The sequence below is a fragment of the Erpetoichthys calabaricus genome, chromosome 13 (assembly GCF_900747795.2).
Source record: "Erpetoichthys calabaricus chromosome 13, fErpCal1.3, whole genome shotgun sequence".
NCBI classification, from domain to species: Eukaryota; Metazoa; Chordata; class Cladistia; order Polypteriformes; family Polypteridae; genus Erpetoichthys; species Erpetoichthys calabaricus.
This window is the reverse complement of record NC_041406.2, coordinates 21,445,764-21,471,578: the sequence shown is the minus strand read 5'-3', so window position 1 is coordinate 21,471,578 and position 25,815 is coordinate 21,445,764. Positions and strand designations below refer to the sequence as shown.

The window sequence follows — 25,815 nt, the reverse complement described above, 5'->3', positions numbered from 1 at the left end:
GACAACGGGCAGACTATGGGACCACAGCAATTTTTCATATGAGGAGAGCAGGATGTTTAAGAGAAAGTTTGAATTAGTCACAATACTTTAGCATTATAATTTTTTATTGAAGTTTTTAATACATTTCTTATTACTACTGCATCAATTCAAAAGCAGATAACTTCTGAGAAGATATCATGAATGGCATTAGTCACAAGTGATTCACCTGATTGCTAGGTAACATCAAGCTGCATTCCCCAAATTAAAAGCTGTCTTGTGTTGACATACGGCCTAACAGAACAAGGTGCAGATTTATAGAAGACATGGAGGCTATCGGTCCATACCCACACGTTTTTTTGCATGTGAAAATGATGATGTCAGCTGTTGGAAAAGATACAGCAGCTAGTTTTTGAAGTAGCATCTTTTGTCCTTCATATTTTTTGAAATTAGTTAAATAACTTTAAATACCAGTAAGTTTCACCTGGATCACAATATATCATCATCCTTTAATAGCCCTGTTCATTAAACTGGATAGAACACAACCACTTAATGGATGCTCTGTTTTTATAATAACCTACACTACACTCTGTTTGGACACTAGATCCTATTTTGGTCAAGTAGAAGTATCCTAACCCATGTACAATGTGTATTACTTAAAATCAGAGAAGGAAGGAACTGCGTAACAAACAAATAAAAAAACTCAATTGGCACTTGTAAACAGTGATTAGAGAGCTAACTTCTATTTTTGTCCTTTTACTTGATCACATTTTTTGCCTTTTTGCCATGCACCTACTTGTACTGAGAATTTTTAGGTGACCAAATTCACCAGGTATATCACGGTGGTTCAGTCGTATAGTGTCATTATCAGTGTCAGTGTCTGATGATCAGTTGACTATACACACACAGTAGTGCTGACGTACTTCTAGTAAAATCTCAGCCAGCTCAGTCACTTCCGATGACCATACTGCTGTTGTGATTTTTGTTTATTGGGGAAAATGTCCGATAAAAAGAAGTTTATGTTGCAGCGTACAGATACCTCTACAGCTGAACATTGCTGTGTACCTTTATGTTGGGCTTCCACTAAGTACAACAAGGTATTTAGTTTTCATACATTTCCCTTCATGGCGGAAACCCTATCTAAATGGATCATCACTTTCCGGAGAGAGAGAGAGCATTACGGTAAGTCCGCATACCCGAGTTTGTAGCCGGTATTTTAAAAAAGAGGATTTTTTGCAAGCCAGGGTCTGATACAGAGTGGCGACTTGAAGAAGAGAGTGGTTCATGTGTTGTTTGAGTGAAACAACTTCTCTGTTCCACTTTCAAGACTGGGGGTTTGGGAGAGGAGAAAGCAACTGACGGAGGATGACAACTCCGGGCAAGGAGGAGGATGATAAAATCCTTGAGGACCATGACTACGCTTCGGCTCCAGATCCAGCAGTTGTTGACCTGGCATATGATGAAATCATTTCTCTCGGAGAGGAGATCTTCCAGCTGAGGAGACATATTGAGACCCTTACAATGAAACAGCGGTTTGGCATTCACTGTTTTGCTTTTTTTTTTTACAAGGTAAGATGTCCAGCACACTCATGTTATTATGTATTGTAACATCAGCGCCAAGCACCACAATGGATGGATTCCCTGCTCTTTACATAGCTCTTTGAGGTGGCTCGCTGTCTTTAAAAGGACTGCTTACCTTTTGCCGCACTAGTTGGAAAAACATGTGCAACTGTTTTTTATAGGCACTTCTGCTATTGATGCTGTTATCCCAGCACATTCTTTTCATAACTCATCCCTGGCTGATATAACGTGTCCAGCGCCGTTGCAGTATTAAGCTTACATACATATTCACCTGTCCCTGAATAAAGTTTAATGACTAATTATTGAAATTCTTTTTTCTTAAAGAAGCCTAATGCAATCACATGTTTGTCCCATGTAAGTTCATAGTAGACACTAGAAGTTTTTAATACGTCTGGATCTTACCATCTTAATTGTGGATGTAGCTTGAAACATATGGTTTGAAGCCCTTCTTCTTTTTAGCTCTTGACATTTGGCACAATGTTTGACTAATGCGACTTACATTGTTTACCATAAGGCAGGGCACGTCTTGAAGCGATCAGGTGAAAAACACCATAACTAGTCTGTTTTGATATCAGTGCCAGACGTGCAGCAGCTGGCTGACACGGAATCCAGAAGAGAGTATTCATGTAGCCTAATTACACTGTCATCGCTATTGCTTGATTCAGCTAATGATTCAGTTCAAGTTTGTTCTCAAACTGGCTTTACAGATTCTCTTTTATACAACATTATATTTTTGCTAACTCAAGAATAGTTAACTTAGAGTGGCAAAATCATAGAAATATTTAAGATCTTCTGCATCGTAATGTTATTTTATCCACTAGATGGCAGCAGAATATTGTCCTGTGACTTATTTGGGTTTAAAACTGTAAAAGCTGATCATTACATATCAGCCTGAGTCTGACTCGGGCTTAACTGTAATTACATAGAATTCCAACCTGAGTCACACTTAAGGTTAATGCCAAGAAATGCCTGGAAATTTATAGGTCTTGGTCATTTTTAAAAAAGTGCAGGTTGCTGGTGTACATTTTGACACTTTTAGGCCTGTTGTGTGGTTTCAGGTCTTATTTTTTATGTTTTGGGGCCAGCATTCACAACAGTAGTAATCACTGAACATGCGTAATCTCTTTGAGTCCCCTATGTCATGCATCAGAGTCAGGAACATGGTGAAAGGAGTGTGAGGCCTTCAAAAGTGCTACGAAAAGGAGGTCAAGACCCTCACTGGCCAGCCTAGAAGAGGCTCACCCCAGTCAATCCAGTCCCCAACTGCTAGCCGAGGCTCCAGCCTGACCTAGACCCAAAAGGAAAGCTGACTTTGAAAGTTCAAAAAAACTACAAAAGTCCCAAAATATACAAAATTACCTTCATGGCTAGTAGAGGCAAGTCTCACAAAGAATCTTTATAAAGGAAAATATTTATTATAAAAATAGAAAAAGTAACAAAATGTCCAAAAAAACTAAAATAAGGAAAAAGAACTTGCTTAAAAGGCAATCCAAGGTAAAGAAGTCCAAAGCACAATCTTAAACAGAATCCAATTACCAGAGCAGAAATAACCAAACACCCAGTAAGACCCATAAGAAAAACAATACAAAAAACTTGTCACAACTTCAATGCACTGCTCCTGAGATCCTCTTTTTCTTCTACTGAAATAGCGAAAGGGAGATCTCAGGAGAGGTAATGTCATGGTGGCCACACCTTTTGGCAGGGGTATCACTCACAGAACATAAGGAGTAGATGCACATTTTAAGGGACAGTACATAATTACTGAATAAGAAACTGAACCAACAATAATTACAACAATACTTAGAAAACAATTCAAATTTAACAAAAACTATAAGAATACAAAACATACAAACTCAACATGTTACATAACATGCTAGCCGTTTTATTATCATTTCTGTATACAGTATTTGGGTGGAGAGGTGGCTCTGAGGCAAGGGATCTGCAGCAGCAGTTGGAAGGTTGCCAGTTTGATTCCTGTAAACACCAGAAGTGCTTCTACTCTGATGGGCCTGTGAGCAAGGCCCTTAACCTGCAATTGCTTCATTCTGTGTATGACATTAATCTACATCCAGTCCTGCAAGCAGGTCCTCCAATTTACAGGGAAAACTAAGGGGTTTGGTGGCAGAATTGGCACTCCAGCCACTGTATAAACCTCGTACTGTTCCAGTGTGGTGCTGAGGTGTCACTTGCTGCAGTCAGATCCCAATCCAGGTGGTTTGACATGTATTGCGTGTGGCAACTCACTATCAGTGCAAGCTACCAACCTCTCCATAAAGTATCTGATTGATGGCTTTATCCATAGTGAAGGGATATTTAGGCAAAATTAAGCAAAGAAAAAAATTTAATCGAAAAACAGTACTCACCTTCTCAACTTTGACGAGTGAAAGTGACAGTTTTCATTTCAGGGTTTATTTCATGTTGTGTGCAGTGTCACTGAAATAAATACATGAAGAAATCTATATATTGTACTGTATATAAAGTGCTAAGGTCTGTCTGTCATGTGATCACTCTAAAACTACTGGGGAAAGAACCTTAATCTTGGTCTTAATCAAAAGCTTGTGACTGGATACCTTCTGGAAATTCTAAAGATGTTTAGTAGTGGCAACCTGGTGGCTATGATCTCTTGTGTATTTATTGTGGAGTGATAGAGAAGCCAAGTGATAACCACCATAATAGCGGAAAGAAAAAGAAGAGTGGTGACATCTGCTGAGCATCAAGCCAATCACAGATGGCAATAATGATACGAAGAATAAGAAGACAAGATGCTGAACTATATCGACAAGCAAGAAGTAAATAATGTAGAGCAATTGAGCAGCACACAAACATGATGACTCATTCGCATACAGCTCGAAGTCCAGGAAACAGAAAGCAACAACATTGGCAAAGTTACATCAGCAATGTCATCAGTGTCAAGTTGTATTCTTTCATGTTGAAGGCAAGAGACAGTGTTGTTCAAATAGAAAAGTTCTGTGTGCTCTAGATGAGCCACCAAACGTAATCAACTACTTTATGACTTTTAGAGGAACTGAAAGAACTACAGAACATAAGAAATATGAACAGCTCCTTATCTTTAACTTGCTTTTTAGTTGCATTTGGTCTGTGTGTTTCACTAGTAATTAAGTAAATATATACGTAAAGAAGTAAGCAACAAAAAATATATTTTATGACATGTTTAATTACTTCTATTCATATTTCGTATTGTTATTATTTACTTATTGTCACATTTCACAGTATTTTTGTTTATTTGCAGATTTATTTGAGTTTTGTCCATAATATTCCTCCATTACGTGCAGGATCAGGGTAAATTACTACTGTTTGCATGCATTTTTTACAATTGGAGCACAGGTGGGCTAAATTGCTTCTTTAGAATCACACTGTGAGTTGACTCTTTTGCCTTAGCCGCCACACCGTGCTAAATGGTAATCATTGAATCACTCCCAATTTTTCCTTTTATTATACATTCTTGATGTTTCTCATTTGGTAATGAAATGAGATTTTAAATATACATAATACAGTATGCCTGTTAGATAATGCATTTGGTATAAAACTGCAGCCGTCAGGTTGTTGACAGTGAAAAATATATTTTTATCCTTATACTTCCTTAACAGCATTCTTCAGTGTCAGTTGGGAAATTCTAGATAGTAAGTTGTGTTTTTAGCTTCACTCTGTATCATGGCAATCAGTGTACTTACATTATGACCTGAGGGTTTCACATTTGTGCAGCATTCAATAATGAACCTGTCCGAAGTATTAACAAAGACCTGCATCAATGTTGTGTTAAGTCTGGGGACAGAAAAAAAATATTTCCTCAGATTTAACAGCAATGATGGTATATTAAATTTAAGTCTCCAAGCAAAGAGAAGGACTTTTGAGATCCTACATTCATTTCTCTGCTATAACTTTACATTATATAACTTACTTTTTGAAATAACCTCCCACTTCAGAACAGTAATGTATCTTGACCTTGTGTATTCTATGCCTTCTGCTTTTATAAATGAAAGCAGCACTTACTCAAATGCCTTACTTTACTTGAAACTTGTCCAGGACATCTGTTTCATCGTGACAGAAAGGCAGTCAGCTTTGTTATGTACATCACTATCATTTATAAATCTTAAGTGATTTTTCAAAAGACCAAGACATATAAGACACTTGGTCTAAGGTCCAGGCTGTGGAAAGTGCAACAGCAACCCAGCAAGTGCTGTTGGCAGAGTGTGGTCTGCTACAAGGCGGCTCCTCGTTGGAGTGAGTAACCCACTTTGTTTCTGATGAAAAGTCTGCTGCAACCACTTTAACGTAATAATGCCGATCTGTGTTTGACCATACTCCTACTTTGAGATGTCCTGTCATTTTAAAGTGACATATGCAGCATTAAGCCGATATCTCATTACACAACTTATAGTTAGTTGCAAGGGATGTCAAACTTAATGACTGCAGTTGCTGATCTTTTCGCCCGAGTATGTCAGTTCACACAGCTAGAAACCGCTCGTCATGTGAAATTACTCAACTGTGTGATGACTATCTGGCACAGTTTCTCATTTCCAAAGAATTGTGAGTATGCTCCTTTTTCTGACAGCCAATAGCATGCTGCCTCAATGGAGATGGTGGCCGTGTGAAGGGTTTACAGTTATGAGTACAGCTGCAGATGAGCCTCTCCTCTCTTTGTGAAGCTCCAGGAAAGGGAGGCAATGTCATGTAGGTTTTTTTTGAGAGGCAAAAAATTTCTTACCTTTTTTTATCATTCCATATAAGCAGGTCAAATTTTACAAAACTAAGTTCAAATCAAATCAACCCCCACCCATGAGAAAGAGAGCTAGGCCAACAGAGTCAATCTTTAATAGTAGAAAAAATAAGTAAATAAATACAAAAGTAAATAAATAAAAATAATTAAAATAAATAAGGGAAGAGAATCCACTTTCTCAATTTAAATGCTTATTCTAAAATGTTATTGATTAAATTCTGCCAGGTTTTAAAAATGTTTTGCAGAGATTCTCTAAGTGAGAATTTGATTTTTTTCAATTTCAAATAATACATAACATCAGTTACCTCCTCTTCTTCTTCTTCTTCTTCTTCTGGCTGCTCTCATTAGAGGTCACCACAGCGGATCATCTTCTTCCATATCTTTCTGTCCTCTGTATCTTGCTCTGTTACACCCATCACCTGCATGTCCTCTCTCACCACATCCATAAACCTCCTCTTGCTTGGCAACTCTATCCTTAGCATCCTTCTCCCAATATACCCAGCATCTTTCCTCTGCACATGTCCAAACCAATGCAGTCTCGCCTCTCTGACTTTGTCTCCCAACCATCCAACTTGAGCTGACCCTCTAATGTCTTCATTTCTAATCCTGTCCATCCTCGTCATACCCAATGCAAATCTTAACATCTTTAACTCTGCCACCTCCAGCTGTGTCTCCTGCTTTCTGGTCAGTGCTTCTAACCCATATAACATAGCTGGTCCCACTACTGTCCTGAAGACCTTCCCTTTCACTCTTGCTGATACCTGTCTGTCACAAATCTCTCCTGACACTCTTCTCCACCCATTCCACCCTGCCTGCACTCTCTTTTTCACCTCTCTTCCACAATCCCTGTTACTCTGTACTGTTGATCCCAAGTATTTAAACTCATCCACCTTCGCCAGCTCTACTTCTTGCATCCTCACCATTCCACTGACCTCCCCCTCATTTACACACACATAACATCAGTTACCAACTAACTTAAAAGAGGTGAGTTAGGATTCTTCCAGTTGAGCAAGATGAGTCCACATGCCAATAGTGAAGCAAAGGCAATTCCAGTTTGTTTGTCCTTCTCCAACTTAAGCCCATTTCTAATTCCTTATTGCTGCATTATATGCATTGTACTTCTAGGTGAACTATTGTATTGGTTGTGGCTCTCATGTACACAGTGCATGCCTGGATGATTTAAGACAAAATTGCACTATATGACTGGAGGTCTCTGACTTGCTAAGATTATGTAAGTTAAGCATGCAAATTGCTGGAAAAGTCAGGTAATTCAACATTGATGTTCAGTAACACTCACAGCTATGCCTATTAAGATAAATCACACAAACGTTGTCAAAAGTGAGTCGACTTGTTACCTTACTTTCAAGCCCCTAAAAAACCGTGGGCCCTGGGTAATCATTACCCTTTCCCCCAACTACGATGACCCATGCTTGGAAGATTATAATCGTACTTCTTAAATCACACATTAAATTTAGCAAGTGCTGAACATAATTTTCAACACGGGAAAGCTGTTCAGAGATTAATAGGTTAGAGTTAACATTAACTGGTTGATATTTTTCTTGAATTTTAGTCTGGTAAAAAAAAAATGTTTTTGATATCCATTTCAGCTTTATTTAGTTTAACCTTGCAGACATACCCATTAGGGTCCTTCTTTTTCCAGTTTGCCAAAGCACTGTCTCCGTGTACCAAGATGGCTGGAAGTCCAAGACACTGAGACACATTCCAGAAAGGGATGGCAAGATTTTGAGGCAAAGCCTGTAGAAACACGTTGGCTTTATTGAAGCTTATAAATTAATTTTGAACTAATCTGATATCCCGAATCAGGAGTTACTGAAGCACCTTACCTTGATGGATCCCTGCTCCCCTTCCTGCCATACACAGTTCTGTGCTACACCCCTGCTTCCAAGCTAAATGTGAGCATTTTTTAAGTACTTACTCCTCTAGAAAGTTATAAAGAGTGATATCTTTTTATGTACGTAGTTCTGATACTTAAAGAGGTTGGTGGAACTATATTTTGTCTGGTCAAGCACAACATATCTTGGAGGATTAAAAAGATTATTAGAACACCATTTTGCCTTTTTTTAATGACGGCAACAAGGTACTCCATTTTTTAGGTTAACTGGAGACTGTATACTGGACCGTTGAAAGTTGTGAATTGTGTTGTCTGAATACGATTTGCCAAGGACTGGCATCCTATCCATGGTTGATTCCTGCCTTACGCTTGATTATTCCAGGGCATTCTTCATTCCACCAGAACTCTGAATTAGATTAGGCAGGATTGATAATGTAACGTTAAGTCTGTTAAATGCATCCCACAATGAACCGGTGCTCTGTTGAGGGCTAGTTCTTGTCTTGCCGCCAGTGATACTGATATAAGTTCTGGCCTCCATGAGTGCTAAATGTGGCACTTGGTGCCACGGCCCACCTGCCAAGTTGTTTTGCCTGCCTAAGGTAAAATCATCCCTGATGGAGGATCGCAGGAATCGTGGGAAAGAGGGGTCCTTTCATCAGATTAGTGTTATTTCAGCTGTGGAATGGCCAAATGGGGGAGGCAGCTTGAAGAATGAGGTCTCCAGGACACTAAACAAATCCAAATCATATTATGTGATATCATGTACTGTTAAATTCTACTCCGTACTTCTAAAATTTTTATTTTTATACTGTATTGAGGATTTGTTCTATTCTGTGTATTGTACTGTATTGTATTGTCCCCCTTCTTTTTGACACCCACTGCACGCCCAACCTACCTGGAAAGGGGTCTCTCTTTGAACTGCCTTTCCCAAGGGTTCTTCCATTTTTTCCCTACAAGGGTTTTTTTTGGGAGTTTTTCCTTGTCTTCTTAGAGAGTCAAGGCTGGGGGGCTGTCAAGAGGCAGGGCCTGTTAAAGCCCATTGTGGCACTTCTTGTGTGATTTTGGGCTATACAAAAATAAATTGTATTGTATTGTATATCTTAATAATTGCTAGGTCCTGCAATGTAGATCAGGGTAACTGTTGCTTACTCATAATTAGCACATAATATAGTCTGATAGGTGTGTTCATTGTATTGTAGTATTTTGGGCACTTAATTTCTCCCCTCAGTTGTATAAAGTAAATTAAGAAGAAATGAGTCCATGAGAAAGGTATAAATTAAATGAAGTAAAAAAAGACTATTGTTAAAGCCACTCTGCTTTTCAGACTAAATGGCTTTAGAAAAGGAAAAAAAATGAAAAGAATTGGATCCTCAGAGGAGTTTACAGGTAAGACTAATGCAAGCAGATAAGGTGCCTCCTGTAATAAGACTTGATGAGACCCCGGCCTAGAGAAAATCTATATCAAGGAGATTAATAGAAGAAGGAAGGAGTCGTAGAAAGTAGTTAATTCCTGGTAATTTCATCTCGTTAATGTTTACTACAAGTGATTTAGTAAACCAAATAAGAGTAAAATGAGTTAACATGGAGAGAGAAGGGAGATACTGTATGTTGTAGTACTAGAGAATGAATATGAAATGGAAAAAGACATGTTTAGTCTGCTGTAGTTGTTATTTTATCAGCTTTAGCTGTTTCTTTTCTGTCAAATCCAGTGACAGGACTGCAGCTTGAGATTGTTTTCAGCATTCTCCCCTCACAATGTTATCTGACGTGAACTTTAAAACCCCATTTGGCAAGTCTTTTTGTTTCCTCATATTACAACTCAACCTGTAATAATAGAAACTGCAATTTGACCTCCTCATCATGCAGCTTTGTTTAGTGGGAGTTAAACTGTTGTGGTCAAGCAAGTTTTAGAGGTATTTAGAAGTATTTAGAAGTGACTCTGCATTTAGTTTGTTTGCCTGCATGTTTATATTGGTTTTTATCATACAATAACGCTTAGAGCCCTTATGTTATCGGTGGTGGATTCCCAATAAGGAGACATGAATTTGAAGTAATATTTACAGATCAGTAGCTGGACATTACAGTTAAACCCAAATCCATTTGAAAGATGTAGAGAGATTAGATTCCTTAAATGGGTAAATCTGTATGCAGTGTAAATATAATTGTTGATTCCTCCTCCCAAAAGCAAAACTAAAAGCTTTTATAAAGGGCCGTGCTACTGACCACAGGAATAAAAGTGGTCATTGCTATTTCTTAACCTGCATTTGGTCTTTTATTTACTAACAAAGTTTCCAGAAATGGAAGGGCTTTGTTCCAAAACACTGGAAAGAAAAATTAAGCCTTAAAGCATCCTTCCAGTCTATAATAATAATAATAAATAATAATAATAAATAATTCATTACATTTATATAGCACTTTTCTCAGTACTCAAAGCGCTATCCACACAGGGAGGAACCGGGAAGCGAACCCACAATCTTCCACAGTCTCCTTACTGCAAAGCAGCAGCACTACCACTGCGCCACCTGTGAGGCGCAGAAAACCCAGCATAAAAACATGTGACAAGTTAGAAATTATTCTAAAATCGGAGGAAAATAATTTGATACATTAGTCCAGAATGGATTTTCACATGGGGGTTGCTACTGTTGGGTAAACCTGCCATGGCTGACGAGACAAGTGCCTGTGTATTGTGGCCAGGGTTGCAAATGTAGTCTTGTAGAACATCCAGCCCAAGCACTGTGTGACTGATTCTCCAGGGAAGCAAATGTCTATGGAAAGTACCAAAATGTCCCACACCTGATCTGTTGGAGCCCCAGGAAAGGGAGGCAGTGTCATGTAGGGTTTTCTAAGAGAAGGTAGTTATGTGCGATCTGGAATTTTTCATTGAAAAATCATTGAGATTTTCTAGGAACAGTCATACTGTGTTTGACAGAATCTACTTAACAAATCACGGGACGAACATACTATAATAACAAGTATGGCAGATGATGCCAAACTAGGTGGAATGGCAGATCATCTAGAATCAGTTTAATCATTACAGAGGGATTTAGATAGAATATAGGCTTGCTAGACTTGTGGAAGATTAAGCTTAATATAGGTATGTGTATAGTAGTGCATGTAGGAAGTAAAAATATTAGATTTAAATACACAATGGAAGGTCTGAAACTTACAAGAACTTCTTTGGAGAAGCACTGAGAAGTCATAGTGGACTCTTCACTATCTACAGTACATCTGTAGAGAAAAGCCAAGCAAAATGACACTTTTTATTGGCTAACTAAAAAGATTACAATATGCAAGCTTTCGAGGCAACTCAGGCCCCTTCTTCAGGCAAGATCATCTGTAGATCATCTTGCCTGAAGAAGGGGCCTGAGTTGCCTCGAAAGCTTGCATATTGTAATCTTTTTAGTTAGCCAATAAAAGGTGTCATTTTGCTTGGCTTTTCTCTACATTCATAATGGCTAACACGGTACAACACCCTAGTACTACAGTACATCTGAACAGTGTGCAGAATCTATTAAGAAGGCTAAGACAATGTTAGAATGTAAAGCACAATGTGTGGAGTACAAGTCAAAGGAGTTTATGGTTAAGTTTTATGATGCACTAGTGAGGCCTGACCCAGGAGTACTGTGTGCACTTTTGGTCTATGGACTGTAAAAAAGACAGCAATGCTAGAAAAAGTCCAGAAGAGTGCGACAAGGCTGATTCCAGGACTGAGTGGTATGAGCAATGAGGAAAGATTAAGAGAGCTGAACCTTTTCAGTTAAGCAAACAGAGATTTACAAAATAATGAAAGGAATTAATACAATGGATCCAGGTTGCTATCTTAAAATGAGCTCAACAAGAACACTGGGGCACAGCTGGAAACTTATTAAAGGTGAATTTCGCACAAATGTTAGAACTTTTTTAACACAAAATGAACCATATACACATACAGTAGAATAAATTACTTTGTATTGTGGCAGACAGTGGGACTTTTAAAACTTGATGGTATTTTGAAGAAATAAGCTGCATTATATTACATTACATATTACATTAGACGCTGTAATACATTACAACAGCTGCGGCTCTCAAGGTGTGCATTTCAAGAATGTTGTAGCAAATTACACCATCGCCCACAGCATCTTAAGATAAGGTGGCAAGTAGTTAATGGCAGAGATTAAATGGATATGATGAATAAAGTAACTTGTCCACAGATGTGTTTGAGCCATCTCAATAGAAGGCTTTCTAAAGTCAATGGAACACGACTGTGTCCAGTGATCACATTTTTATGGCAAACCATGTGTGTGCTAAATACATTGGAGTGGCACGTGTGGCAGTCATGAGCATTACAAACCCATTCATTTTTCTATCTTGCCATGCTGATCTCTCGTGATGGCTTTCATGCAAATTCTACCAGTGTTTCTGTATACATACATTTTTTTTGTGTGTGTTCGCATATAATACATTCATATTTTTTTTAGTTATGTTCAGTATTTCATTCATTTATAAATCTTTAAATTCATTCATTCATTTTATTCATTCATTCATTTCAAATTTTAATTATAGAAATTAGACTGGCGAGCTTAACCTGCTGTTAAGTATCGAAATGGTAATAGTTTTCATCTTTAACAAAAAAAATGGTGCTAGTAAGTTTTGGAAACAATTTCTTTAACTCAGGATTTTTAGACCGTAATTAAACAAATAATGAAGCAATTGTATACTCCTGCTTATTCATTACATTTGTATTGGTATAAGCATAATAAATTGCTGCCTTACAATTTCTGTTCATTTCATATCGACCTGTTTTGCATGACAGTAACACAGATGTGTTATGCATATGGGATTTAACAGAAGATAACAGTGTGAATGGGAAGCCAGATTTAAGAACACAACCTTTAGATGTGACTTGTGCTCAGGTATTTGTATGATTGGTTTCCATATACAGTGAAATACGTTTAACGCGAAAACGCTTAAGATGAAATATCGGTTAACACGAAATAATACAACGGTCCCGACAAACTACTATGTATTTTCATGCATTTTTTTCTCTTAACACGAAACGAAAATCACTTAACACGAAAAGATTTCCCTTCTGGGAAAGAACAAAATACGGAAAACACCAGCCGCGCAGGCGAGATTTAAGAGGGGTGTGAAATGAAAGAGAGGTGGTTTCACATGTTTCGTAGAAAGGAGGCAAACTTGGCTTTGAAATACCCTCGGAATAGCCTGTGACACGAGCCAATTTTGTTTATCTAAGCTACTTTCACCCTCCACCCCTACAAACACCACACAAAAACATCTCATCTCTCATCAGTTAGCTTTGGAATTCGGTGACGAGTACATCGCAGTGTGAGTAAAAATCAGTGAGTTTGGTTCACGGTTTTTTTTCTGTTTTAGAATAATTTTTTTTACGAACACAATGGCAAAGAGCTCAGGGGGAAAGCAAACTGCTATTTCGCTTAAAATGAAGATGGAGCTTCTTAAGGCTGTTGATCAAAAATAGAAGACGAAAACGGAAATCTGTAATGGTTTTGATATTGCTATCTCTACATTATCAACAATACAGTAATTAAAAAAAAGAGAGCAAATTACGGAAATGTTTGAACGGAGTAAGTTTGAGCCAGAGCGAAAATGGATGAGAACGGCCAAGCACGAGGATTTAGAGACGGCTTTACTTGTTTGGTTCAAACAAGCGAGATCTCCGAATGCTCCCATTTTTATTAAATACATGCATATATACATATCTATGTAAATAAAATGTACTCTAATAAACTTAATTTTGTTGAATATACTGCATCTTTTTTTTTTTTGTAATATCCTTTAACACGAAATTCTTTTAACATGAAAAAATATTTCAGTCCCCTCAGTTTCGTGTTAAACGATTTTCACTGTATAGACATTATTTTAGTATTTATTCTGCATTAAACCTTTCATAGTAAATACCATCTCAGTAATTATTTATAAAGAAAAAAAAACACTTTTATTAAAGGTTAAAATAACCAATGTCTTCACAGAAGTAAAGAATTAAAAAGTAGCATTTCTTCCTTTCAGGCCTGCTAGCCCCTTCTGCCAGCCAAGTGTCATGGTATAAGTACTGACAAATTGCTAATGTGGCACTGTGACTAAATGCACTATGTGCACTTTTGGTTTGGTATTTAAATCCATCAGTCCCTCCCTCTGTTTCTGATTCAGGGTTGCTATTCTATTCAGGCAATACTGGGCATATGTTAGAACCCATCCCTCTGCAGGGCACACATTCATTTCCTAGTGTATAGAATATTTCTTGTCCTATGTTGAAGGTATGGGTTTGTTAATTTTCAAATTTATTTATATGGGCGATACAGATGAACCTACATCCTTTTATTTAAGATCTGGGCTGGTAACTCAAAGGTTGCCGGTTCGAATCCTGGTAGTGTCAGAAGGACTGCTGCTCCATTGGGCCCATGAGCAAGGCTCTTAACCTACAATTGCTTCAAGCGCTGCTGACCCTGCGCTCTGACCCCAAAAAAAACTCTTGTGTGTGTCTCTGGAGAGTAAGTTGGGTTGTGTGAAAAATGACAAATTCCTAATACAAAAAATTGTATCTGGTGAATAAAGGATTAAAAAAAAAATTAAATAAATACTCTCTGTAGAAGCTAAGTGGATTTGAAGCAAGCACTGAAATTAGCTCACAATCTTAGAACTTTGATCACATGAGCACTTCAACTTCTTTGACACATTTTGAACATTTTATGTTCACTGTGGCATTATTATATCCATGAAAGGCTTAGATGAGGTCAGAAAGAGGTAGCAAGGGGATACACTGATCAGGGAAGATCATGTTCCCAGCAGGGAATGGGAAAATTATGTTTAATCGAGCAAGAGTCTGAAACATGAGAATAATAACAACTGCTAGGGAGACATCACTATCAAAGGAAAAGTTGGAAGTCTGGATTATGACAAGTGAACACGAAAAAGCAATGTATAGTTGATGTCAAAAATAGTGTAGAAGAACAGTATCGTCTTAAGTAGATCCCAGAAAGAATGGTATGTGTGACCAGTTAACCGTGAAAAATTGATTAGCTAGTAAAACAGCCAGACAGCAGCAAAAGGTGAAGGAACAAAGAAAAAAAGGTAAACTAAGGGGACATCTGCTCTTTTTGTAAACCTTCTACTTGCTACCTGAGAGCCAGGAAGTGCATTTTGTTACTTCTATGGATTATGATGTGATTTAGTAGTGAACTTTTGATCCTCCCGCCTTCAATTAATCACCTTTTTTTTTTATGTTTTAGGCCTATGGAATTGTCTGGAAAGGGATTGACCGCAAAACAGGAGAGATTGTCGCACTTAAGAAAATATTTGATGCCTTCAGGAACAGAACAGATGCTCAGGTAAAGAAAAGAGTGAGCTTATGAATTAGTAAAGCCCGTAAAGCAAAGATTAAATACTATTTCAGAAGAATAATATGGTGGAGTATGTGCCAGAAGAAAAAAAAAAACAAAAAACGAGTGGATGGTATGAGAATTGTAAAAGACTTTTAGTTATCTATTATTAAACCTGCAAAGCTCAGGGCTGTGAGGGCAAGAGTTTATTTTAGCATCATTGAGTAGTAACCCTGTCGGCACCACTCTCCCACACGAGGTGAATTTATAGTGTCCAGTTAACTTAACAAGCATGTCTTTTGAATGTAGGATGATAACTGGAATATCTGAAGAACACCTCACACAGACACGTTGTGAGCAGGTCAAAACAGTCCACTGACTGACGTTTACTTGATTCTGTTGACCTCTTTTGTGAGTCACTTTGGATAAATGCATTTGCCAAGTGAATAAATGTGCATAAATATACCTGCTCCACACAGACAGACTTTGTGATGCAGCAGCACTAACAAAAGTTCCTGGTTTAATTTTACAAACTTACATTTTTACTATCTTTGTAGCATATGTCTGCCTACAAATTCAGAAGTGAGAATAATACTCATTCACATTCACAATAGAAAAGTTCACATTTCGGTTTTCAAATGCACTGGTACCAAAATAACTTAGTTACAGTGATTTTTACGTTAACAAAATACATCCTTGGAAATATGATTTCTCTACTTCTGTTTCCTTATTGAGAAACTGTTTTAAAAAGTACTTTTTTGTATAAGTCACTACTCCCTGGCTTGCTTTAATGCATGCAGGAGTTAAATTTAAAATAAATCTCCCAGAAAGTCATTTTTGTCGGTGTACAGAGTATAGTGAAATTCTTACTTGCATGTGCTAATCAACATGCAACATTTTCTTCAAGACTATCTTGACTGTGACTGGTCACCAGGGTTATTTCTTCAGAAGATGCAATTTTGAGTTAATTTGTCACCAGGTAAAACATTACCTGGGTTGTTTCAGTACACTGCTGCAAAAGTCAGTGACAGCTGATAAAAGTTCCATACTGTTACACATCAAAGTGATGATATGAAAAAGGTGATTGATCACTGTGCTTGAAGTGGGAATTTCCTGATTGTGCTGGTGGTGTGGACAAATGCTATCTCATAATCGTGACTCCTCTGGATAACATATCTGACTACTTTAACAGAAAACAATGACACTTGGTCACTCCTCAGGGTCTGGCCAGACACCCGTATGAGTACTTATTTATTTTATACCCTGTACTTGCTCAGGAGACTCTTGATTTAACCAATCTTTTCAAAGCCAGACATGCAGGATGTACATATTTGTCTCCAAATCTCAATTATACAATTGTTTTCTCTTACTCATCTTAATGAAATAAATGACTGTTAGGCAAAATGTTAAAATATTTAAATTCATTCCCTGTTAGCAGAGTGGAGATATTCTCAATTAATGTACAGTGGAACCTCGGGTCACGACCGTTAATCATTCCAAAACTCTGGTCGCAACCCGATTTGGTCATGACCCGAAGTAATTTCCCCCATAAGATTGTATGTAAATACAATTAATCCGTTCTGGACTGTACTCTCTCTCTCTCTCTCTTTCTCGCTCGCTCATGCTCTCGCTCCATCTGTCTCTCGCTCGCTCACGTTCTCACCCTCGCTCACTCGCTGCACAGGGAGAGACTGAACATGTGTGGAAATCATCGAAGCATATGAACCGGAAGGGAAACTGGCTTGTTCGTCACCCGAGTGTGTGGTTATGAACAGATGCAAAAGTTTGCCGAACTTTTTGGTCATAACTCGATTTGTACGTGGTCCGAGACGTTCGTGACCCAAGGTTTCACTGTACTTATGTAATAACTACGTGTGCTACCTGTTTAAAACGGGTTGAAATCTAAGTAACCAATGTAGCCTCATGTTCTTTATTTGATACATGAGTCTGCTATAATAACATGCACCCAATTCCTTTCCCTCGTGGTGGCCTTTTTCTCTTTAAATAGAGCTGCCCATTTTTTATGTTTCCTCCTGGCATCACTGGTAGCACTGACCACTCTTATAGTCAAAGTATTTTGCTGGGAAAATGCGGTGGCGGTTGATATCACATTGTCCCGGTTTAACAACTGTAGCCTAGTCATACTGGGACTTTGTTTTCCCAACATGCTCATTGATCTGTCATTATTTTCACTCATCCTTTGCCCACCTGACAAAGCTACCAGTCATTGACATTACAGCTATAAACCTCATTCACGTGGCCCGAGTGGGTGAAAGAAAGTCTCTATCACACTGATGCTGTTGGCATATAATGTTGGACAACAGAATAGGCCGATAGGACCAATTTTCTTATTTTTAGACCCTTATTTGGTATTTTTACTATCACTTTTATTTTTCTGACTCTTTTTCTATATATTTTGCATGTTCTTCCTAATCCTAGCAACTGGATGGACATACAGATACACAGACATTTGTCCTTTTATGAAGATGGATAATGACTGGCACACTCTCTTATTTAGAAATTTATATTCTCTCCATTGCTCCTATTCTCCCTTATATCCTAATTTGACCACAGTACTGGAAAAAAAGCAGTGGCTTTCTGGACCTAAATGGGTTGGAGTGGCTCACATGTACACCCCAGGGTCCCTAAAGGAAAACAAAGCAGGCTTTAAGGCATAGATTTTTCACCAAATCAGTGGCTTTTATTATACTCTCAGCCTCCTTCACACAAGGAGTTGGATTGATCCATGCTAGTATGTTATGATATATTATGTCATTTCCTTAATAGTGTGTTCTACAGAAAATGCTATAGGAGTGTAGTAAAAATGTTTGGCAGTATTTAACCCAATCCACTGTAAACTAGCTCCCCAAAATGATTGAATAAATGTTTTGATGTACATTAGTTTCATTTCTAAGTAAATTTTTCTACATTGGTGGTGGCAAATGGAAGTTTTCTGGTAGTTGGGCAAAATAACTGAAAGAATGCCCAGGATGAGCTGAAGGAATATCTCTCAGTAGGCCTGAGAGCATTTTAACACTCTTCAAGAGGAAACAAATATTGTGTTGTAGATCTGGAGGTCTGGACTGACCTGCTGTGCCCATTAGTACCATCATTTAAAGAGAAGTGAAGAGAAACTGAGTGAGTGTTTAACTTTAGTGAAATGTGTGAACAGGATACTGTGTGGATGCTTCTACAAAGTTTTTTGAAGGAATGTTTGAATTTTAATTGGTGTATTTTTCTGTTTATAAAGAATAAGCCAAAACGGTAATGCTACAAACAGAAAAGTAGATTTGAATCAGTAAATTCCAGAAACTTTTAATTATCTGACATAAATATTAATAATCAGTCCCTTGGGTGTCCTGGTCTGTGGTTACACTTTAATGCTTGTACTCTTTGATCCTTTGAAGCCACTAAGAATTACAAAAACAGAATTGGCTGCATGTGTAAGTACGTTTTATTTTAATTTTCTCTCTTTCTTACATTTTTCCTTGCAGAGAACATTCCGAGAGATTATGTTCCTCCAGGTAAGAGAATTTATTTGCAGCAAAAGTTAATCTCTCTCTAACAGGTTTCAGTAATTTCTGATTATATGAAGATTGAAGTTACAGAATTTGTTCAATGCACAAACTATTTTGTATTCATTAATTTAAGAGATTTTTCCAAACCCCCTTATTCCATTACCAGGCTATGTGGAAAAGTCTGACAGTACTGTGCACAGGTCAGAAACCAACCGTGGATTGGACTACAATCCACAGCACAGAACACTAACTAACACAGGGATAATTCACAGTCAGCAGCTAAGCAATCCTGCACACTGTTGAGATGTAAATGGAAACCAAAATTTCTGATAAAATCTACATGTTGAAATAATGAGCAACCTCTGCACAGGCAATAACTGGGTGTAAATCTGAACACAAGACAGCAGGCAGCAGTGAGCAATGTTCCACTGTGCCACCTTAATAAAAAATGTTTAAATACTATAAAACCAATTATATATTCAACTGGCTCAAACACATTCTGTTAAGAAAAAAAGAATAAACATCATTTTAATAATCTTAAAAAAAATAATTAAAACAGTACCTGATCCAGAGGAATTTTCCGAATAGTAGTGGAATATTCTATCAGTCAGTCAGTCATTTTCCAACCCGCTATATCCTAACTACAGGGTCACGGGGGTCTGCTGGAGCCAATCCCAGCCAACACAGGGCGCAAGGCAGGAAACAAACCCCGGGCAGGGCGCCAGCCCACCGCAGGGCACTGGAATATTCTGCTGCGTGTTTATTCAGACTTGTATCTTTTAGATCACCAGCTATTATTTTGCAGTTATATCCTGTGAATTTCTGGCCCAAGTGAAATGTAATGTAAAATGTTGCCAAGTCAAAATTGAAGGATGATTCTTTGCATTTAGGATAACACAATGCACTTGGTTATCATAGATTAAAAATGATATGGACAGTGGAAGAATGTAGTTCTGTTAGGCTAGCAAATTAAATATATATGGTCATGACATCATTGTTGTGATGTATAAAATCATGCTTCACAATGACAGAAAGAAGAGTAACTAAGGAAGGGAAGTAAGTAAGTACTGTACAGTATTTGTCCCAAGGGGGAATGCAGCTTTTTACAGAAGCTTAAGAAATAACAAACAACAGCAAAAAACACACAAGCATCACAAAAAAGAGCCCTTGACACACTTCTTCTGAATAATTGGGTGGCTAAAGGTTCTCAATGCTCCTGCGTGAGAGAGAAGATGTGCAACATTGTTCATAATGGTCATCAATGTTGTTTTCATTCTCTTTTTCTACTATTTCCTGTGGGTAAATGTGCTCCATAACTGAGCCTGCATTCTTAATCACCTTGTTGATTTAGTGGGCCTCTCTTGAAGTGATGTTACCAGACCTGTGCACTACAATGTAAAATAAATCTCACAGACTATTGGATGTTCCTCTGTGTGACAAGACCAGTTTAGCCTATGTCGCAGATAAGCCCTTGATCCACCTCTCGGACCCTCAGGTACCACTCCAAACACGATGTAAAAGTACAATTCTTCTTTATTGTACAATCACGTGCACAAAACACCCTCCATTCCACACTATTCATAAATGCACAATCACTATAATAATCACAAATCCTCCTCGCCCAGACACTTCGCCACCCTGCCTCCCAGCTCAGCTCAGTGTCTGGGCTTACCCATGAGTCCTTTATACCCCCTGACCCAGAAGTGGTTCCTGCCCAACAGTCCACAGTTCCTTATTCCTTCCGGGTCAAGGTAAACAGTCCTTTTCTTCACCCCGGGAGCACGTCGTTTCTTCCCGTCACGTGACCATGACGTACTCCCGGGTTATAGGGCACATACGAGCCTACGAGCCCCCCTACAGCGACGCCTGGTGGCCCCCAAGGTATCCAGCAGGGCTGCGTATAAAAACTACATAGTCCATGAAGCCCTGCTGGACCTCGGGGCATGTCCATGCTGTCCGGAGAGCTCCTCCTGGCGGCCTGGGGGTGAGGGCCGGAGTAAGAAGCCGGCAATCCTCCACACCTATTTTATAATAATAATAATAATGCAAAGGCTAAGATAATTGAGACTGCCCTTTTCATTTGCCGATTTCTTTTTTTTTTAACAATTAAGGTAGAACAGTGAGCTACAAAATATTATTCTACCTAAGGAGCTTCATATGAAGTCTTTGTAATCTTCATAATCTTAGAGAACAGCTTTATGGGTTGGAGTTCATGCTTGAATTTAACTTTACAAGGATATTATTTTCACGTTATTTTATCTCTGTTGTTAGTAGGGTGAGTGAGAAGGCAGAGCGAGTCCCTAAATATTTGGGGTGCCCTGTTTACCTTGTTTAATTAAAAAATAGTAGGCATATGATGGCGCCCTCAACACAACACAGGCCCTCTAGCAGTGTTTTGTGATATTACAGTTCTGGAGTCATTCCTGACAGTCGCTCTCAAGTCCAAATGAGACGTCTCCTTTTATATCGGTTAGACCGGAAGGGGCGGGGCTTCTCTGGCTCCGCTGCCCTCAAGGGATAGTTTCTAGGAAAAGGAAGACAAGGCTGTTAGCATCTGCGCCTCTTCTTGTCTCAGTGTTGTACCACATACCGTAGGCGTGTCAGGAAGGTGACCCTCTGGTGTGCATGTGTGACACTGTCTGTACACTTCATGCCACAAATCAATCAATTAATTATGGAAAAAACACACAAAACTCGAGTTTACTTTTAAAAAATATCCCATATATTTGCAGTATTTTCCTCACAAGCTGATTTAAGTTTAATTGGGGTTACACAGGTCTTAGATTCTCAGAACAGGGTTTCACATTAAAAAAACTGTCTTTTTTTTAATTTTTAGGAATTTGGAGAACACCCAAATATTATCAAGCTGCAGAATGTAATCAGAGCTCAAAATGATAAGGATATCTATCTGGTCTTTGAGTACATGGGTAAGGAAACCATCCTTTGTTTCTAGATAAGTGATAATAAGTAATAGTACTTCTTTACATCTATATAGCACTTTTCTTGCTACTCAAAGTGCTTTACATAGTGAGTGGGATGCCACTTCAGCCACCACTAAACATCCATGCTTACAGCACTTGTGAAGCTTACCTACTAGAGACTCCTATAAGCCACTCCCCTGCATCTTTTATTGGTTCACTTGCATTCATTTTTTCACATCATACTCATGGCCATTGTGTCATTTGCCTGCCTGACTTTGTAGATTTATGGCTTTGTACACACTTGATCAAAGCTGAAGAATTACTGAAACTTCTCAAAGTCTACAGCTGAGAAAATTGCCAGGTCAGGTTTTTGTCACTATACTTCACTTAGATTTTTATCTGGCTCCAACATGTTAAAAATAATTTAAAAGACAATAATTCTAATGTGGAAATTTGTTAATTTGTAATCAATGTCTCTCTGCACGTGTCTGTGTTTGTGTGTAAAAGTAGTATGAGGAAGTGTACGGGTAAAAAGAGTTGCAATTTGAAATTGAAATTTATTATTTTATTTTAATGTCGTGTCTTGGAAATACTGCAATGGCATTTTGTTTTCATATGGGTGCTGCCGTTTTCTGTATCCCATTGCCATGATGCAATGATTAGTTGTTAGGGGGAGTATTCCAAGAATTCGAACTATAGGATGCCGTCAGTGTAACTATATTTAAACCAGCGCCATACAGAAATACATTGATCAGAATTGTGGATGTTCTCTTAGACCTTTTCACAAGTGTTTCTTTTTTAGAAACTTTTTTGCAATTTGGCTTTGATGCTTGAGAGTTTGATCTTTTTGTAATGACTTTGTTGTATGCTGCATTCATGTGCTGTCCTGTTAGACTTAACCTTCACACTTCTGGTTGGATTTTTGGAAGAAACCTGAGGCTGCTCTTTATCTGTTAGGTCTGCATAAAATGTAACTAAAGAAAATGTATTATTCTGCGAAAGTAACGTTAAGCTAAACTGTACAAAAGGTATACTGTGTCACTCCAAATGCAAATCGACCACAAAAACTCAAATTCTGGCTGACCAGGCTTTATGTTTTTATCTCTCTCTCTCTCTCTCTCTCTGTCTCTCTGTGTATATATATCCATATTACTAACCGAGAATGCTAAACCGGATGATGGACGCAGGCACATCCGGCCATGGGCCGTGGCTGCAAAAAGACGTACTGCGCAGGCGCAAGAAAGGGCCGCGAGAGGCGGATGAGGGGCCACGAGAGGCGGACAAGACCACAGAAAAAAGGAGTGAGCAAAGAAACAAGAGGACAAAGAAATGAGACGCCGCAAGCACAGAAAAAGGGAAAAGGCAAAGAAAAATGTAGTCAAAGGCAGGCACCGCACGAAACCCATTGCACACGAAACTAGCACACAAAAAAAAAGAAGACGCTCGCGCACAATGGCAAGGCTCCCCCCCCTACAGGCACCGGACGGGATACACACCAAGAGGGGGATTTAACAAGCCCCTGGAACACAAAAAAAAAAGAACACAAAACCACCCCACAAACCCTACAAGCAACGGACGGGACACACACAAAGAGGGGTATTCAACAAGCCCCTGGAACACAAAACGAAAAAAGACGCGCGCGCAACAACAATCCTCACCCACACACACACACCCCCCCCCCCCCCCCCCAAATCAATAAGAAGTGACACCCAAAGCCACATATCTAAAGGAAACGTCCATATTAAACATACGTCATCTCAAAACCTTCACACTAGGCAGCATAGGTGGATCTCATTAAAATAAAGCACTATTAACCGTTCAACTGGAGAAAAGGCTCCATATTAACAGTGAGTGCGATCCTCCTTAATACTTATCCATATTTCGCACGCTGAGGAACAAACAAGTCATGCATACACGGTCACGGGTACAAAACGATTCGGATCGGATAACGGGACCAAACATACGAACACGAATGAAACCAAAACAATACACGGCGGCGCATACATCTCAAAGTGCTGCATCGAAACAAGCACGATTTCAAAAGAAAGAGCTCGCGACTCAGACATACAAAAAAGGGAGCAAAGCAACGCGCATATGACCGGCCAGAAAACAAGCAAGCGGGACTCAAAAAGCAGAAAGCTCAACTGACCGACATACAAAACCGGACAACGCACGATACAAACAATGCACGACGTAGAGTGAAACGGACTTTGCGCAAAGCGGAGGCGAATCAATTAAAAATCAAAAATAGCGCGTCACAAATAATGGACATGCAACAACACGGCACTCAAACGCCACAAGCAAAACATGCCCGTCACAGACATCAACGCCAGACGTCTGCTAAACGCTTACTCCAGTTGGCTGACAACGCTTTCAATAATGAGTCCACTATTGAGGAAAATTCATTGGGATTAATGAATCATTTGCAATCATTGTCATTCACTTAACTTCACAGAAGAAACAACTGGCAATACAAATAATGAATTTACACGTTGTTGTCAAAAGGGGCAGATTAGAAAGCCTCCTTTACATTCATATCCTGAATATCTACAGAAGCTTCTAACTAAGGATGTGCCTGAAAGTAAAAACTTTATGAACTGCATTAGATCCTACAATAGTTCATTTGCTTTTCCATCTACCGGAGAACATAACAGGACACCAAAAGGCAATGGCCCTTACTGCTTTCGCATATGTGGCTAACACAACGCACTATATTATGTCCAAAAAATATTAATGTTAATCACATTATTAAACAGGTCATTTCATTACTTCCTGGAGAGACACGGCTCTTTCTAAGCTCTGACAAAGTTGACTCTGATGACGACAATGAACATCTGAATTTCCCCTTAGAATATTTGAACACTATTAACCCGGACGGATGACCACAACACAACCTTACCCTTAAAAACGGAACAATAATCATGCTATTAGGAAACCTTAACACTAAACAGGGTTTATGCAATGGCACACGGTTAGTCGTCAACACCGTAACACACGATGTTATTCAAGCAACAGTTCTTTCAGATTCACATGCTAACAATACTGTTCTCATTCTTGGAATTGACCTTATGAGTTCTGACCTGGAATTACCTTTTACATTGAAACACCGACAGTTCCCCATTAAACCTGCATTTGCCATGACCATCAACAAATCACAAGGACAAACCATGGACAAAGTTGGGATCTGCCTCTCTGAACCCGTTTTTGGACATGGACATCTTTATGTTGCCTTCTCATGTGTTCGACGTTCATCTCACATTAAACTTAAAGTTAAAAATGATCCATGCCAAGGAAGACTCATTCAAAGACAAGACACCATCTTTACTACTAATGTTGTATACAGAGAAATATTCCAATAAAACATTACTCTATGCCAAACACTCTATTTTGTATTTATATAGGCATCATCCAAACCTGCACACTATTCTATATCTAATTCATACATCTCACTCTTTATCATGCCCCAACGCAGGGGGTTGGCGAGCGAAGCGAGCAGGGGGCGGAGCCCCCTAGTATATATATATATATATATATATATATAAATCCTAAGCCTAAAAGTGCAACGATTTTATGTCAAATTTTTTATGTCGCGTTTTTTGTAACGCTTTAAATCTGGCTTATTTTAAAACCTACATATATATATTTGGTATCATTCTTTTCAGAATTTATCAACATTTAAGGTGATGTTGTTAGATTTTCAGATTCTTATTCCATTTTTAAATTCTAAACTAAAAAAATCAAGTACTTGCATCCCATGAGATGAGACTTTGTGCCAAAAGATTTAATCACTCCCGGGTTGGAAATAAAAGACAAAGAGTCAGCTGCTGTACAGGCTTTTAAATGTTCGAAGCGCCATGCGAGTTGCAGATCACATGGCATGGCAACAACAGCA

The 25,815-nt window shown here is 38.6% G+C and overlaps 1 protein-coding gene across 2 annotated transcripts in view; it reads left to right on the top strand.

Moving 5' to 3' along the window:
• Window positions 1–25,815, top strand: part of mapk15 (mitogen-activated protein kinase 15) — an 83,847-nt gene that overhangs the window by 11,303 nt on the left and 46,729 nt on the right. For both annotated transcript variants that reach the window (XM_028818006.2, XM_028818004.2), the window contains exons 2-4: window positions 15,395–15,493; window positions 18,979–19,008; window positions 21,839–21,929. In XM_028818006.2, the coding sequence (XP_028673839.1) occupies window positions 15,395–15,493; window positions 18,979–19,008; window positions 21,839–21,929 (220 nt within the window). The remainder of the gene's footprint in view (window positions 1–15,394; window positions 15,494–18,978; window positions 19,009–21,838; window positions 21,930–25,815) is intronic.